This window comes from Lactuca sativa, chromosome 2, assembly GCF_002870075.4.
Source record: "Lactuca sativa cultivar Salinas chromosome 2, Lsat_Salinas_v11, whole genome shotgun sequence".
NCBI classification, from domain to species: domain Eukaryota; kingdom Viridiplantae; phylum Streptophyta; class Magnoliopsida; order Asterales; family Asteraceae; genus Lactuca; species Lactuca sativa.
In genome coordinates this window covers 210,028,157-210,045,413 of record NC_056624.2, presented here as the reverse complement: position 1 = coordinate 210,045,413, position 17,257 = coordinate 210,028,157, and the positions used below count along the sequence as shown (strand labels likewise).

General features: G+C 37.6%; 1 protein-coding gene across 4 annotated transcripts; it reads left to right on the top strand.

The window, feature by feature from the left end:
• Window positions 1-6,413: 6,413 nt before the first annotated feature.
• LOC111906235 (G-type lectin S-receptor-like serine/threonine-protein kinase At4g27290) lies at window positions 6,414-11,016 on the top strand. 4 transcript variants are annotated; one of them, XM_023901957.3, is made up of 9 exons: window positions 6,414-6,719; window positions 7,423-7,605; window positions 7,866-9,182; window positions 9,253-9,381; window positions 9,454-9,611; window positions 9,734-9,944; window positions 10,016-10,253; window positions 10,333-10,483; window positions 10,598-11,016. In XM_023901957.3, the coding sequence occupies exons 3-9, from the start codon at window positions 7,907-7,909 to the stop codon at window positions 10,889-10,891; spliced, it is 2,457 nt and encodes an 818-aa protein (XP_023757725.1). In that variant the 5' UTR covers window positions 6,414-6,719; window positions 7,423-7,605; window positions 7,866-7,906; the 3' UTR covers window positions 10,892-11,016. The 4 variants fall into 4 exon arrangements, with proteins under 4 accessions (XP_023757725.1, XP_023757724.1, XP_023757727.1 ...); XM_023901956.3 differs by having other exon boundaries at window positions 7,417-7,605; XM_023901959.3 differs by having other exon boundaries at window positions 6,415-6,719; window positions 7,417-7,605; window positions 7,977-9,182.
• Window positions 11,017-17,257: the final 6,241 nt, after the last annotated feature.

Sequence of the window (17,257 nt, the reverse complement as noted above, 5' to 3'; positions counted from 1 at the left end):
AGGGCTAGGCGCTACCTTCAGCAGGGATGCGCGGGTTATGTCGCGTACGTGATGGACACCCGGGAGGCGGGTAAGGCGACCGTGAGCGAGGTCCCGGTGGTTCGAGATTTTGCTGATGTTTTTCCGGAGGAACTACCTGGGATACCTCCGGAGCGACAGGTGGAGTTCAGGATTGACCTCGTTCCCGGTGCGGCTCCGATAGCCAAAGCACCGTATCGGTTGGCTCCTCCCGAGATGCAGGAGTTGTCTACGTAGCTGCAGGAGCTGCTGGACAAGGGATTTATTCGGCCGAGCAGTTCGCCCTGGGGAGCCCCGATTCTGTTTGTGAAGAAGAAGGATGGGTCGCATCGGATGTGTATAGATTATCGGGAGCTGAACAAGGTAACGGTGAAGAACCGTTACCCGCTTCCGAGGATTGATGACCTCTTTGACCAGCTTCAGGGCGCATCTTGGTTCTCCAAGATTGATTTGCGTTCGGGTTATCATCAGATGAGGGTCAGGGAGGAGGATATGCAGAAGACCGCGTTTCGGACGCGCTATGGCCATTACGAGTTTGTGGTGATGCCGTTTGGGCTCACCAATGCTCCTGCCGCGTTCATGGACCTCATGAACCGTGTATGCAGACCGATGCTGGACCGGTCTGTGATAGTCTTTATCGATGATATCTTGGTTTATTCCAAGACCCGGGAGGAACATGAGGAGCATTTGAGAGAGGTGTTAGAGACCCTGAGGAGGGAGAGCTTGTATGCCAAGTTCTCCAAGTGTGAGTTTTGGTTGCGCGAAGTGCAATTTCTGGGGCACCTCGTCAACCAGAACGGGATTTTGGTCGATCCGGCCAAGGTCGAGGCCGTGATGAGATGGGAAGTTCCGAAGTCCCCATCTGAGATTCGGAGCTTCCTAGGATTGGCAGGCTACTATCGGAGATTTATCCAGGATTTCTCCAAGATAGCCGTGCCCCTGACGCGGTTGACGAAGAAAGCCGTGGTCTTTCGGTGGGGACCCGAGCAGCAGGCTGCATTTGAGACGCTGAGACAGAGATTGTGTGAGGCGCCGATCTTAGCCCTGCCAGAGGGCGTAGAGGATTTCGTGGTTTATTGCGATGCGTCCATTTCTGGGTTGGGCGCGGTGCTGATGCAAAGGGGGCATGTCATTGCTTACGCCTCGAGGCAGCTCAAGCCTCACGAGGCGAACTACCCGACGCACGATTTGGAGTTGGGGGCGGTGGTATTTGCCCTCAAGATTTGGCGACATTACCTCTATGGGGTTCGGTGTACCATCTACACGGACCACAAGAGCTTGAGGTACCTCATGGACCAGCCGAATCTGAACATGAGGCAGCGTCGGTGGTTGGATGTGGTGAAGGATTATGATTGCGAGATCCTTTACCACCCGGGAAAGGCCAATGTGGTGGCCGATGCGCTTAGCCGCAAGACGGCGCTGATCAGGGACGCCTGTTTGAGGATGACTGTGGTGACTCCCCTGTTGGAGCAGATTCGGGAAGCTCAACAGGAGGCTATCAAGGAGGAGCATCGGAAGAGCGAGCGCGTAGTAGGTCAGGTTTCCTCCTTCGATTATGATAGCCGAGGGTTATTGACACTACACCATAGGGTGTGGGTGCCGTATCACGGGGGCGTGCGCCAGATTTTGATGGAGGAGGCGCACAAGTCCCGATTCTCTATTCATCCCGGGGCGACGAAGATGTATAGGGATCTTCGTCTAGACTATTGGTGGCCCTGCATGAAGCGGGATGTGGCATGGTACGTCGAGCGGTGCTTGACCTGCAGGAAGGTCAAGGCCGAACATCAGAGGCCGCATGGCAAGATGCAGCCGTTGGACATTCCACTGTGGAAGTGGGAAGATATCACGATGGATTTTATCACGAAGCTTCCCAGGACCGCGCGTGGAGTGGATTCGATTTGGGTCATCGTGGATAGATTGACCAAGAGTGCTCACTTTATTCCGATTCCGGAGAGCATATCGGCCGAGAAATTGGCCGACATCTATATCAGGGAGATTGTGGCACGGCATGGGGTGCCAGTATCGGTGATCTCGGACAGGGATGTGCGTTTTACTTCCAGGTTTTGGAAGAGATTCCATGACGAGTTGGGCACTCGTCTGCATTTCAGCACCGCCTTTCACCCGCAGACAGATGGACAGAGTGAGCGGACCATCCAGACTTTGGAGGACATGTTGCGGGCGTGTGTTCTGGATTTCGGTGGTAGCTGGGATACCTATCTTCCTTTGGCTGAGTTCTCCTACAACAACAGCTATCACGCGAGTATCGACCGCCCTCCCTTCGAGATGTTGTACGGACGGAGGTGTAGGACCCCGATATGCTGGGGTGAGGTTGGCCAGAGAGTTATGGGAAGCACCGAAGTGGTGCTCAAGACGACTGAGAGGATACAGCAGGTCCGGAGCAGGCTTCAGACTGCTCAGAGTCGACAGAAAAGTTATGCCGACAAGCGTCGATCCGATTTAGAGTTCCAGGTCGGGGATATGGTCCTCCTGAAGGTGTCACCGTGGAAAGGCGTCATCCGATTCAGGAAGCGGGGCAAGTTGGGCCCGCGATTCATCGGACCGTTCAGGGTCTTAGCCCGGGTGGGCAAGGTAGCATATAGGCTGGATCTGCCAGCCGAGCTTAGCCAGATCCACAGCACTTTCCATGTTTCGCAGTTGCGGAAGTGCCTAGTGGACGATTCTGCAGTAGTACCTTTGGAGGATATTCAGGTTGATAACAGCCTGAACTACATCGAGCGCCCAGTCGCAATCCTCGACAGGAAGTCGAAGGATTTAAGGAACAAGAGGGTGGAGCTAGTGAAGGTGCAATGGCAGCACCGCAAGGGTTCAGAGTGGACTTGGGAGCCGGTAGACGAGATGATGGAGCACTACCCCGAGCTGTTTCAGGATCAGGCAGCAGACTTCGAGGACGAAGTCTAAAATCAGTGGGGGAGATTTGTAGCACCTGGTTTCCGGTATGTGAATTTTATTTGAGCATTGCCCTAATTTAGCCTTAGACTCGGCGAGTCATAGGGTCCGACTCGCCGAGTAGGGACGAGACTCAGGACGCGTTTTAAGTAGGCGACTCGACGAGTCCATACCCTGGACTCGGCGAGTCACCGCTGCGGGATGAAACCCTAAGTTTCAAGGGTTTGCACCCTATTTAAACTCTCATTCCGCCCCAACTCGTCCCCATTCACCCCCAGAACTCCCCCTACATCGTTTTCCCTTGTTTTCTTGAGAGTTTGAGGTGTTCTTGGTGTGTTCTTGAAGGTTTTGAAGAGTAAGAGGAGTAGATCAAGAAGAGGAGAAGGAGATCAGCCATCCTTGTGTCATTTCAACATTTCCTTTGAGGTATAACCCGTTTTCCCCTTTGATTCTATGCTTAAAACTTCATTTGGGTCCTTCTTGGTCAATTCCCCAAGTTTGCATGTTCATTATATGTTGTAATAAGGCGTTTGGCCTTTGGATCTATGTAAGATTGAGCTCCAGGAGCTCAGATCTGTTAGCTTTTTGGCCTCATGAGGCTTGTTAGCCCTAGATCTACCATTTTGAGACATTTTGAGCCTTATAATCCATATTGGTGAATATCCACACGTAAAGTTGGAAACTTTACGTGTGATTCGTGTCCTAGAAGTCCAGATCTATGAATGGCATGGTCTGGAACCGAGCAAATCGGTATATTTAAGGAGTGCATGGCGACGACTCGGCGAGTCGCATAGGTGACTCGGCGAGTCTGGTCGCGAGTCACCGAATTGGTCCCTTCTTCATGTGTCGAGTTGAGCCTTGAGTCACAGGGGGTGACTCGGTGAGTTGGGAGCTGAACTCACCATGTTAGGACTCAGCGAGTCAATGCCCTGACTCGGCGAGTCCAAGGCAATCTTCATAGCTCAAGAACAGACTCGGCGAGTTGTTCATACAACTCGGCGAGTCTTAGCATAAAGTGTTCTTCGGATGAAGATGAACTCGACGAGTTGTTCATACAACTCGGCGAGTAGGATGAAGGTGTTGAATGGCAGTTAGAAGGCGAACTCGTCGAGTCATAGCCCGACTCGACGAGTAGAACCAGGGACCCAGGACATTGGTTTGCTAGGAACTCGGCGAGTGGTGATCCACTCGGCGAGTCGGGTCAACTGAAAGTTGACTCCAGCTTTGGCTTAAAGTTAATCCAGGGGTAAAATGGTCATTTTACCTAAAGGACAGTTAGCAGTGTTTGATCGAGTATGTCGTGGAAATTGCAGCCGGAGGACTCCCGGAGCAGCAGCAGTCAGTTAGTTCCCGATCAGTTCAGCAGCTACCTTGAGGTGAGTTACCTTCCAGTAGCGGTGGGTCTAAGGCCACAATGCCGACCCACCAGTAGGAGTTGTATGATAGATGATTGTCTTTGTGATATCATCTAAGTTCGCTAGTACCTGACATGTTATATGCTAGCATGATATGCTGTATGTGATGGTAGTAGAGTTTGGTTGTTCGGACCGAAGGGTAGTCAGACACCCCAGATACGTCTGACAGTATGTGACGATATGTATGCATGCTGGCTTGTTATGTTATATGTGATCGTAGTAGTAGGGGTGAAATAGTCCCCGAGGATCGGTTGTTAGGACCGATGGGTAGTCAGCACCCCAGAATGGCTTGACACGGGTAAGACGGCACCCCAGAATGGCCGTATGGGTAGGTCGGCACCCCAGAATGGCCGTACCGGGTAGTCAGGCACCCCAGAATAGCCTGGCAGTATATATGTTATGTGTTTGTATGGTATGCGGTACGTTGGGGGAACTCACTAAGCTTTGTGCTTACGTTTACAGTTTTGTTTTCAGGTACCTCTGCATCGAAGGGGAAGGAGCCGGCGCGGTAGCGGCACGTCATACACACACTCTTCGGTTTCCGCATTTATGAGATTTACTGGGATTGTACTCTGATATTTGATGGGATGTACGGTTTGGCTTTTGAGAACATGGTTGCAATGTGTTATGATGTGAACAAACAATGTTTCTTTTTATTTAGACAATGTTTTTATTTATTAATGTTTTCTAAAGTAATATCAAAAAAAAAATTTGGGTCGTTACACCCTCGAACGTTTCCGCCATCCTTGGTTTGGGGGTGTGACAATTCGCCACCTAATCTGCCACTACCCTATCATGTAAAAAAAAAACTACATTGACAACCACCATTTTTAATTACCAAAACAACCCTACACCTCCATTACATCGTTGCTTGCACCCACCATGATAACATCGAACATCTTTAACTTGACAACCACCATTTTTTAGTTACTAGCACAACGCTACACCTCCATTAACTAATGCATGCACCCACCATGGTAACATCGAGCATCTCTAACTCCGAATCTTATTCTATAACCACCACCACCACTTTTCTCACAGATCAAACTGGAGACAAATATGGTTCTATAGCCACCACTATAGGGGAGAATGTGAAGAATTAAGAAGATGAGGGGATTAGTCGGTGTCACCGGTGAAGTTAGGGTTCTGGAAAGTAGACATTAAAATGGTAGTGACAGAGGATTTTTCCAGATCTGTGTTAGGGTTAGTGTTACATACACGATGAGGTTAAGGTTTTTCAAATGATGGTGATGGTGATTTTGATATCTAAAATATGAAGGTAAGGATAACACTGGTGAGAGTGACAGTGTTGATAAGGTAAGCACTGATGTCCATTTCTGAGCTGCCACGTTTAAGTTGAATTCCAATAGAAATGGCGGTGGTGCGACTCCTCTTGGTTGACTGGTGGTGGTGATTCTTTTTATGGTTTAATGAAAATAATAATAAAAAATAAGTAAAAAAAGATTTAAAAAAATCAATTAAAGGTATATTTATCATTTCATGTTGGGTATTGAACAAAAAAACATATTAAAATATCAATTAGAAAGACTAAAACCATCCTTCTTAATAAATAGATGAAAATAATTTTGTCACTTATCATCTTATTATGCATTTTGCCCCATGTCATTTTGTGGTAAATTTATATAAATTATATCCATGTTTTATTTTATGATTTTTTCTATTTTATTAAATTTCATATAATACTTAAATGTAATAAATGTATATCCAATTCATTTATACAATTTTCATTATAATTTTTAAATATCTAAATTTCTAAATTGAATCCAATTATTTTAGTTGTTTGTTTATTTAAATTATTAATTTAAATTTAAAAAATAAATAAGCATTTCAATTTTAATAATTAAATATTTTATTGTTTCTTATAAATTTACATTTTTTAAATTCTTAGATCTTTATGTTTGTTTATTTTTTTTTCAATAAACTCATCTAATATATAATATAAACAATTTTTTTTAATATTTATATTTATTTTTAGTAAATAAAGAAATAATTATACATTATATTATTTAATAAAATATAGGCATGGGTTGGTTTTTATTGGGTTGAAAATTTGAATTAAGTTGGTTATGGGGGAATTGAGAAAAATTAGTTTCTAAGAACGATAGTTGGATTGGGTTTGTTTGATTCTGAATGGGAATGGAAATGGAAATGGTCTTAGCCATTTGATTTTGGTTGACAAGTTGTGTATGAACTCCGCCAACGACGTTAACGTCTTCCACTTCCACCACAAATTAACGACATTTGCTGACATTTCACGAACGAGTTGGTTGAATTCAGTTATTTTCGATACAAAATTCAACTCTATGGTCACTGTCACACTTCCTCGTCGGCGCCGCCACTGCTATATCTTCTGCTGAGGTGAGTTGCTCCATTTTTTATTTTATTTTCTGTATTTTTGTGTTTTTAATTCTTCGATGATGTTCCGGTGTGCGTGAGTGATTAATTAGGTTTTGGAGATAATCTATTCCTATAGGAATGTAAGAATTTTAAGAAAATCAGTTTTGTTTAGAACTAAATGAACATAAATTCCACGTTATGTTATGTTCCTCTTAATTCATAACCTAGAGATAAATTGTAAATTTGGGGAAAGTGATGGTTTAACAAATAATTAACACTTTAAAAGCAGATCATATGAATTCGAATAATTTCCACATAATAAATGATGATTACATTAAATGGTTTACAGATGATACTGCTAATTCAAAGAAATTGGGATTGTACATATCAATAAGGGAAAATTTATCTGCTTAAACTAAACTCTTTAAAATTTAAATTTAAATAAAAATTCCACGAACACATTATTAAGTTTGAAAATTTGCATTCGATAGTTGGTGCACATGCATAGTTCTCAAATTATACATGAATGTTTTTAACTCTTAAACAACATGCTAATATCACATTGCAATCATCCTAAGTAAATAAAGTTTTTAACATAAGATGTGAAAGACTTGATATCAAATTTAAAATTATGAAAAACCTAGAAGTTTTATCTATCAAATGTTAAGATGTACATTTTCTTTAATAAAGATAATAACAAAATGATTTCAATACCAAGTTGCAGCACAGTAGTCACTATCAAAGCTGGGAAAGCAAGAATGGCTGGAGAAAATAAAGAGCAAAAAAGTTGATGCCCAGGTTTGAACCTGAGACCTCTGTTATGGATTCCACACTCATGCTGGGACAAGTATCTCAGAGAAGAAGACACACCTTTATGTTATCAATAATGACACAGAGACAAGACCAGGTCAACAAACACAATCCTTCTTGTCTTTATGATCACATTTATAAAAATGGTTATCAAGATTGGAGAACATTTAATTTCTTTGTGGGTCTATGTTCCTTCAATCGGAAAATAGACAATTCTAATCAAATAATTGAGTTCTTACCCGTAAAATAGTCTTCCTTGAAATGGAGGCTGCAAAATACATAAAATGCAGTGCTTTGACTGAACAAAAAAGAGAGAATTTTAATCAAATAATTGATACCATGATTATTTTTTCTTAGCTGCAAATCTTCCAGGAAACAGAAGGCTGCACAACACATCAATGAGCAGTTTCCCAAATATTCTGTTCTTGTCCAGTGTTTTATTCTTACTTTTAACAATTTCTTCTGCAGTGGACACCATAACCACAGATAAAGCAATAAGAGACAATGACACGATTGTTTCAGATGGTGAAATGTTTGAATTTGGCTTTTTTACCCCTGGTAACTCCAAGTATCGATACTTGGGGATATGGTATAAAAAGATTCTTCCTCAGACAGTTGTATGGGTTGCTAACAGAGAGACTCCACTTACTGATACCTCTGGTGTGTTCAAAGTCAATAGCATGGGAACACTTCTGCTTCTCAATGGTAATAATACCTTGATTTGGTCATCAAATTCCTCATTATCTGTCACTAATGTTAATATAGTCGCAAAGCTTCTAGATTCTGGGAACCTTGTTGTGCATGATAACATGAGTAGCACAGACGAAGATCCTATCTGGCAAAGTTTTGATTACCCTACTGACACCTTGCTATCTGGAATGAAATTCGGGAAGGATTTTATTACAGGAATAAACAGATGCTTGACATCTTGGAAGAGTCTAGATGATCCTTCTCCAGGCCTGTATGTAACTTGGCTGGATACAAATGGATATCCACAATCATTTCAGAGACGAGGTTCAGTTATAACATTAAGATTTGGACCATGGAATGGTGTTAGGACAAATGGTTTACCTAGTAAGCCAAATCCTATCTACAGATATGACTTTGTTTTGAATGAGAAAGAGGCGTATTTTATATATAATCTTATTAATACCTCATTTCTTTCAAGGCTTGTTATTGGTCCTGAAGGCCACGAAATGAGGTTAAACTGGGATGATCCCTCCCAAGGGTGGGTCCCATATTTGGCTGCAACGGTTGACATATGTGCACCATATGGACTCTGTGGTTCATATGGAAGCTGTAACATAAACAGTTCACCTGTTTGTAGTTGTATGGAAGGGTTTGAACCAAAACACCCAAAAGAATGGAATGCAGGAGATTGGTCAGGTGGTTGTCAACGTAAAAAACCATTAAAATGTGGGAATGAAGATGGTTTTCAGGCAATTTCAGGTTTGAAATTTCCAGATACCAGGAAATCATGGTACAATCTTAGCATGAACCTTGGAGAATGTAAAAGGGAATGCAAGAGGAATTGCTCTTGTACAGCTTATGCAAATGTGGATATTAGAAGAGGTGGAAGTGGATGTTTGCTATGGTTTAATGATCTGATGGATATCAGAGAATCCGATGAAGATCAAGATCTTTACATAAGAATGGCAGCATCTGAGTTAACAGGTGGATAAAAAAAATTATTTCTCATTCATAGAAACATAGTAATCTTTCTTTGACGTGTTATATCTTTCAGGCATAAAATCTGGCTTTAACAAGAAAAAAGTAATCGAAGTGGCCCTTGGAAGTTCAATTGGTTTTATTCTTATATGCCTAGCTGTGGTAGTGTATATTAGGAAGAAATGGTCTCATGCACAAATTCAAGGTAATGCAATCAATTCCTTGAGGTAAAAATTAAGAACGCATAATAATTAATTAAGAATGTATAACTTTGTAGGTACTCTGATGAAGACCCTTTGTGAAGACTATACAGATGGAGGCCAAAATAAAGATGTAGAGTTGCCATTTTTCAGCTTTTCTGAAGTATCTAAGTTGACCAATAACTTCTCCATCGACAATAAGCTAGGACAAGGTGGATTTGGTCCGGTTTACAAGGTAACATATATATATATATATATATTAATATGCGCCTGATTTAATTTATATTGCTTGTATATATAAGAGAAATAAATATCAAAAATATGAATGAAAATGTTTGTTGTTGGCAAAATCCTTAGGGTGTAATGGAAGATGGGAGAGAAATAGCTGTGAAGCGACTATCAGAAACATCTACACAAGGACTTGACGAATTTAAAAATGAAGTTAGATGTATCCACAGACTTCAACATCGAAATCTTGTGAAGCTTCTTGGATTCTGTGCTCAAAAAAAAGAAATCATGTTGATTTATGAATACATGCCCAACAGAAGCCTAGATCAAATTTTATTTGGTGAGAATCTATTCAAATGGTAAAGTTTCAAGCCAAATCTATATACTTAACATGTGTTAATTTTCATACAGATGAAACTAGAAGTTCAATGCTTGATTGGAATCACCGATTCCGCATCATCAGTGGAATTGCACGAGGGCTTCTTTATCTGCATCAGGATTCCCGCCTTCGTATCATACATAGGGATCTTAAAGCTGGTAATATTTTGTTGGACAATGACATGAACCCAAAGATATCAGATTTTGGATTGGCTAGAAGATTTAAAGGATACGAAACTGGATCTAACACAAAGAATGTGGTTGGAACTTAGTAAGAATCACAAACCACTTAATTTTAACTGCGTCTCAGATATATCGCCATATCAACTGATCTGTCAAATTCTTTACAGTGGTTATATCCCCCCAGAGTATGCAGTTCACGGGATTTTCTCAACAAAATCAGATGTATTTAGCTTCGGTGTTTTGGTGCTGGAAATAGTAAGTGGGATGAAAAACAGAGAATTCTCTTCTCAAGAACACGGCGACAACCTTCTTGGACATGTAAGTTTAATAAATCTGATGTTTTTGGTTTCCTGCTATTATTATTGACTATTATGTGTGATTATCGATTGTATATGCTTGTGATTTATTACATATGATGATGATATCACTCAGGCATGGAGACTGTATAAAGACGACAAGAGTCTTGATCTGGTTAGTGGATCTTTAAGGGAGTCATGCATCATCTTGGAGGTGCTCCGGTCAATACACATTGGTCTGTTATGTGTGCAGAATCAGCCAGAAGATAGGCCGACAATGTCATCTGTGGTGTTGATGCTTGGTAATGATGGTGTCTTGCCTCAGCCTAAACCACCTGCCTTTTTCACCGAGCCTGATCTCCACCTGCTTGCACCCACCACACAACAATATTCTGCTGTTAATATCACTACATCATTGACAGGTCGATAGAACGAATTTTCATATATTTCAAAGTTCATCAACCATACAATATAAATGCAGCTTTAACTCCTGAACATAGTTTTGGATTACTCCATCCGGACAGTAAAAAACTGAAGTAAATATGTTTTTGGTCTTGTATTTCTGCACCTATATATATATATATATATATATATATATATATATATATATATATATATATATATATATATATATATATATATATATATATACAACAACTAATAAAACAACACCAAACAAACACATAGTTATGTCTAAGTCATCCATTCAAAAAACCAAAAAAATGTTTTTTTTTTTTTTTTTCAAATACATATGTGCATATGCAAATACGTGAGTATAAGTAAGTTCAAACAAAAACAATAAATACTGTGAAAACATAAAAACATTATGTTTATGTTATTATTCTGCAATGAATGTTGTATATGCGTATTGTTGAAGTAATTTTAATACATAATATTAACGTTTGATTAATATTAATATTTACCGATGCGACATAATGTAAATTCCAATTTTAGTTTTAACCTGTGAGTAACCATTTATTCCTTGCTAAATAATGATATAAAGTTGTGCATATAAAATTTATTGCAAACTAATATCGTAAAAGTAGTGTTTTTATGTTTTCACCCTATTTACATTTTAAGTAATATGTGACTATTATGTATCTAATATTAGATATAAAATCATCAAAAAATACATAGTTTTAACAAAATGCAACTAAATCTCTCTACAATCCATCTTGTATCATCCATAAGACTACATGATAGGCTTTGTAAATATTTTTATTGAGTTTTAAATATTTAATTTTACATCACAAATCATGTACAAGAATACATTATCAATTACCTATAAGACTTCATATTCAAATTTAATATAGAAAACTATAATGAAATATTGAAATTGTTCATTAAAAATCCAATAAACTTCTTCCCATAGCACATCAAAAAGAACCATACAAGTATACATATGGTAGACGTCAAAGAAAGTTATAAATTCTACTAGAGGTCTAATATAAACAACACATTCGAAATACATAGATGTTGGGGATAAATTATAAAATCAGAAATAATATGAGCTCAAAAGCAATAGAAAGAAGCTAACAATGAAAAAAATTATGTTTTTTTAATCAAAATGAAGTAAATTCTGATGGTTCTATACATAATATTACATATATAATAGCCACATATTCACTTTTCCCATATATATATATATATATATATATATATATATATATATATATATATATATATGTGTGTGTGTGTGTGTGTGTGTGTGTGTGTGTGTGTGTGTGTGTGTGTGTGTGTGTGACGGTTCACTTGAGATTAAAAAAAAATAGAGATCTTGAGATTCAACATCAGCCACATATTTTTCATTTGCCGCTCTAACGCTCCAGCGTACTGACAACAGTGGGGTATGCCTAATCATAAATGATTATACGTATATCTCTATTCACAGATTGCATAATCATTATGACAATTAGTAGTAGAATAGGTGGTGATGGCAGATGTGACGATGGTATAAGTGACAAAGTTGATAGTAGTGGGGTCGGATGATGTCAGAGGTGGTGGTAGTGGTGGTGGCGGTGGCGGTTGTGGTGGTGGGGATGTTGGCGGAGGAGAAAGAAATGGGAGGCACCATATAATCATTTATGATTATAACATGTCTGTCGCATCGGTACGTCGGAGTATTAGTGTGTCTAGGGTGGCCGGCTTCCTCGGAGTGAAGGCCGTTTCAGTACTGTTTTTAAAAATGGGCTGCCCCGCAGCTCTGGCCTTCGTGATTGGCTGTGCTTGCCGAGCACTCGTCACTCCGGAGGCAAACGCCTCCCTCGGGCATTGGGTGCTTCCCGGGCCTTCTCACCAGCCTCACGTGGCAGAAGAGGTTCCCCACCAAGAGGGCCTGCGGGAGTAGCCCCTATCTCTAAAGGGGCTTATGCACTCCACGACTTTCTTATGTTATTATAAGACTGAATTTAGCTTCCAACCCTAGTCAGCACAGATGTGAAATATGTGGCTGAGGTTGAATCTCAAGATCTTTATTTTTGTTTTTAATCTCAACGGAACCTACCTCTCTCTCTCTCTCTCTCTCTCTCTCTCTCTCTCTATATATATATATATATATATATATATATATATATATATATATATATATATAGGCTTAGGTTATTTTATTTAAACTAATTATTGTGTTACTGTATGCATAAATGTGGGCCAATCATTTTACTTAATTTAAGCAAGTGTTTAACATATATTATTAAATTAAAGATAATTGAAAAATATCATCTAATTTCATTCTAAGGGTATTTTAGACAATTGAGGTAAATTTAAAAAAGGAAAATTCCATATTTTTTTGGGATAATTAACTCTCTTGATTTTGAAATTCTAATTTTTTTAATTACTTTAATTCTAATAATAACGTAATTTTTTAGTTAAACCCGATTTTATTCTGTTAGAATCATATTCTCTACTAATTTTAGGATAAATATTTCTATTAGAATGATATTGTATGAGAATGCCAACACCGACTAATAACACATTTTTGGATACAACTTCAAATTTTTCATTACATTCTTAAAAAAGTAAAAACTTTATATAATAGTCTATGATAATGAAATACTCACTAATAACAAATAAAAAATATGTATATTATTCGACCTGAATATTCTATCAGAATATATTATTACATATACTCCTATCATTCTATTGTAGATTATTCTATCAAAAGAATAACTCTTTCCTTGATCATCCATGAAATTAGACATTTAACGAAAATAACTGTCATGAATCAAATCATGTAAGAATAATATTCTCTGAGAATGCTTAGAATCACTTTCAAATTTGCGGTCCGTTCTTCAAGCATCAACTTCTGTCAAAACAAAATCAGATGTAGTTTAGATTCCAACAGAATTGGAATTCTTCCATTCCAACAGAATCGGAATTATGTGCATCAACAGAATATGGAAATTTGCGAATAGGTTCACCATCTCCAATATCCACATCAAACACGTATTTACAAGTTTTTGTGGTATCAGTACAAAAGGGAAAAACTGGAAAGATACTTGTTGCCCTTGTAATGCGAAAGTAGAAAAGCATATCCCTCAAGTTCTTGGGTCTCAACTATCAAATTTTTATGTGCAGTCCAAACACGTGCAACCCCATCCGATCTGCCTTCGATCCATTCTTCTTCCCCTTGATTGGACTGCCAGTGACGAACAATGTAATAAGGAGGGGCTCGCTAAAGATCGATTCCTACCCTCGTTCATAATCTCCAGCCACCGCCGAAACTTCCATCGACCGCAACTACTTCACCCTCCTTAATTGACATTGAATCAGAATTTGACGAAAATAACCGTATTGTAATTGATTTGATAACTTACAACTGATTGAATGTTCATCCCACGTTTTGCATCATCATATGCAGCAGCTCGTAATTCTTCACAGCTAATATCACCAATAATGACTAAATCCACACATGTATAAACAGACTCCTATAATGATTTGTATACATACAAAAAGAACAAATATATCAACCACCCATGACCAAAATTTAAAGGCTTTTTCCACTTTTTTGCAGCTAGATATCAACAGTAAGTCAATTATATATTCCAAAATAAAATACGAACAATCAATACAAATAAAATATAAATGACCCACCTACAGGATTCATTGTGCCTTAGGGAACAACCATTTGATAACCATTAGGCATTGGCGCATACATCCTCATTGGTTGCTGGACATGTTGTGTTGTTTGCACTGTGGCGGCATCATTTATGGAATCGAAGACATCGCGCCACTTGCATGCGAGGGCACTTGCATCATCACACCTACGACTAAACCTGGATTGGACCTGGCCTTGACATTGAACCCCGTAGTTCTGAAAATTAGGGTTCGGTATTGGAGAAAAATGAGGGGTAGTTCGAAGAGGCAATGGTAGCGCTGCTGGCCTGTAAGATGGATGGAGAGTAGAGACGTGCGAAGGAGGCACACAAGATTGGATTCTGCGGTGGTCTATGCCATATTTAGACATGTGTTTGTGTTGATGGTGGTCGTTGGTGGAAGTGTTTTTAATGGTGGAATAGGGTTTTTGATAGTGAATGGCGTATATAAGAACGAGAAGAAATTAGGTCAAAGTCAAAATAACTAGCATAATTATAGGAAGTATTTGTGGAAGTTATTTATAAAATTATTTTATTACCCTTATTTATTTATTTAATTATTTAATTATTCATTTAATTTTGATTGACCCATATTCATGCATACAATAACACAATAATTAGTTTAAACACTTGAATCTAGCTCTCTCTCTCTCTCTCTCTCTATATATATATATATATATATATATATATATATATATACACACACACACACACACGAGGGTTTAATTACATTTATTGCGCAAAACACTTGGAGGTATCGACATAAATGAGCAAGGGATACACATGTGTTTTCAAACCAAACATGTTCCCTTAAACTATGATGATCATTACCTTAATTTATACAAAGCATAGTTTTTTAATTTTTTTTAATTTTTAAGGAGCTATTTTTTATCGAAAATTATTTTAAATATATCAAAATTCATAATTTTTTTATTCACTATAAGTAGACATCCACTACTACAAAAAATCTTATAGGACCTGGTTATATAAGTTAAATAACCCGGTTTTGAACCGGGTCTTATTGTCGGCGAGCCCTATGTGAAATAACAATAAAACCCGGTTTCAAAATTGGGTTCTATTAATATAAAAACGACACGTTTTATTTTAACAACCGGGACATATAACGATATCAGAGTCCACAGAACTAGGCCACACAAGGAGATTTAGACAAGGTTCTACCACTCAAAACTGGGTCTTATAACGATCACATCTGCATCAGCTCCTTTCTAATAACCGGGTTATTTAAAGAAAGCTGATTTTTTTTATAATAGTTTCTTTTATGAAAATAACTAACAAATTGTACATCCAAAATTACATTATGTTACAATTAACCACCAAGACAACTTAAACTTACATCCAAAACACAAATTCAATACAAAAAAGTATGCTTTGATAAAGAAGTTATGTTAATATAGACATTCTAAATAACCAACCATTAGTTAATAATATAAACTGATATAAACGTGTTTGTGTGTCGCAAAACTCCTTGATTTGTGGGTCATATAGCTTATCCCCATTTAGGTCCTGGTTTTTACATAATATATCCTGGTTTTCCAAAAACCGGGTCCTATTTTGCGAGTCTTATAATGCCTTTTTTAGTAGTGTAATATAGTTTTAAGATAAAATATTTATTTATTTATTTATTTTTGTAGTTTCAACTCTCGTTATTCATAATTGAATAAAAATGAGTTAGATTTTTATTACAGTACATTTATTATTTACTTATGAATAAGATATATGCTTAATCTTTTTTACAGTTTAACTATCATTTATATATGAATATAACACGTAATAGAGATTTCTTATCTAAAATATTTTTCTTACATCATTTTTCGTCACATGTTATATTTATATATGAATAAAACGTGTATTAGCTCTTGACATATGTTATATTCATATATGGATAAAACATTTATCAGATTTTTGTTATAGTTCATTTGTTATACATATATGAATAAATGTTATCTTGATAAAGACGAAGTTTTTAAAAAATTCAAACTCATTATTCATATATGAATAACAAATGAACTGTAACAAAATTTTGTTAAATGTGTTATTAATATATAAATATAACTTGTGAGAAGAGTTAATACACGTTTTATTCGTATGTGAATATAACATGTGGCCAGAACAGATGTAAATTGTAACAATTTTATTACATGGTATATTCATATATTAATGATACTTAAACTGTAAAAAAAATTAAGCATATTTTTTATTCATAAGTGATTAATGAATGTACTGTAATAAAAATCTGATGCATTTTTATTCACTTATGAATAATAAGAGCTGAAACTAATAATATATATATATATATATATATATATATATATGTGTGTGTGTGTGTGTGTGTGTATATATAATTTTAAAACTATATCAATATTGATGTTATTTATAGAGAATAAAAAAATTATGAATTTTGATATATTTAAAATCGTTTTCGACAAAAATAACTCTTTAAAAATTAATAGAAACAAAAAAACTATGTTTGTATATATATATATATATATATATATATATATATATATATATATATATATATATATATATATATATATATATATATATATATAACGGTTACCATAATTTAAGGAAACATGTTTGGTTGAAAATACACATGTATTCATTTGCTTTTTCCGCCGGTACGATGGAAAGTTTTGTGGCAAACATAAATGATTAACTGAGAATAAGAATGATTCTCATAT

Excerpts from the sequence above, each read along its gene's own strand:
- LOC111906235 (XM_023901957.3), top strand. The coding sequence starts at position 7,907 with ATGAGCAGTTTCCCAAATATTCTGTTCTTGTCCAGTGTTTTATTCTTA. Across the intron at positions 9,612-9,733 it reads GATTTGGTCCGGTTTACAAG|GGTGTAATGGAAGATGGGAG; the intron begins GTAACATATATA and ends CAAAATCCTTAG. Across the intron at positions 9,945-10,015 it reads CCTAGATCAAATTTTATTTG|ATGAAACTAGAAGTTCAATG; the intron begins GTGAGAATCTAT and ends ATTTTCATACAG.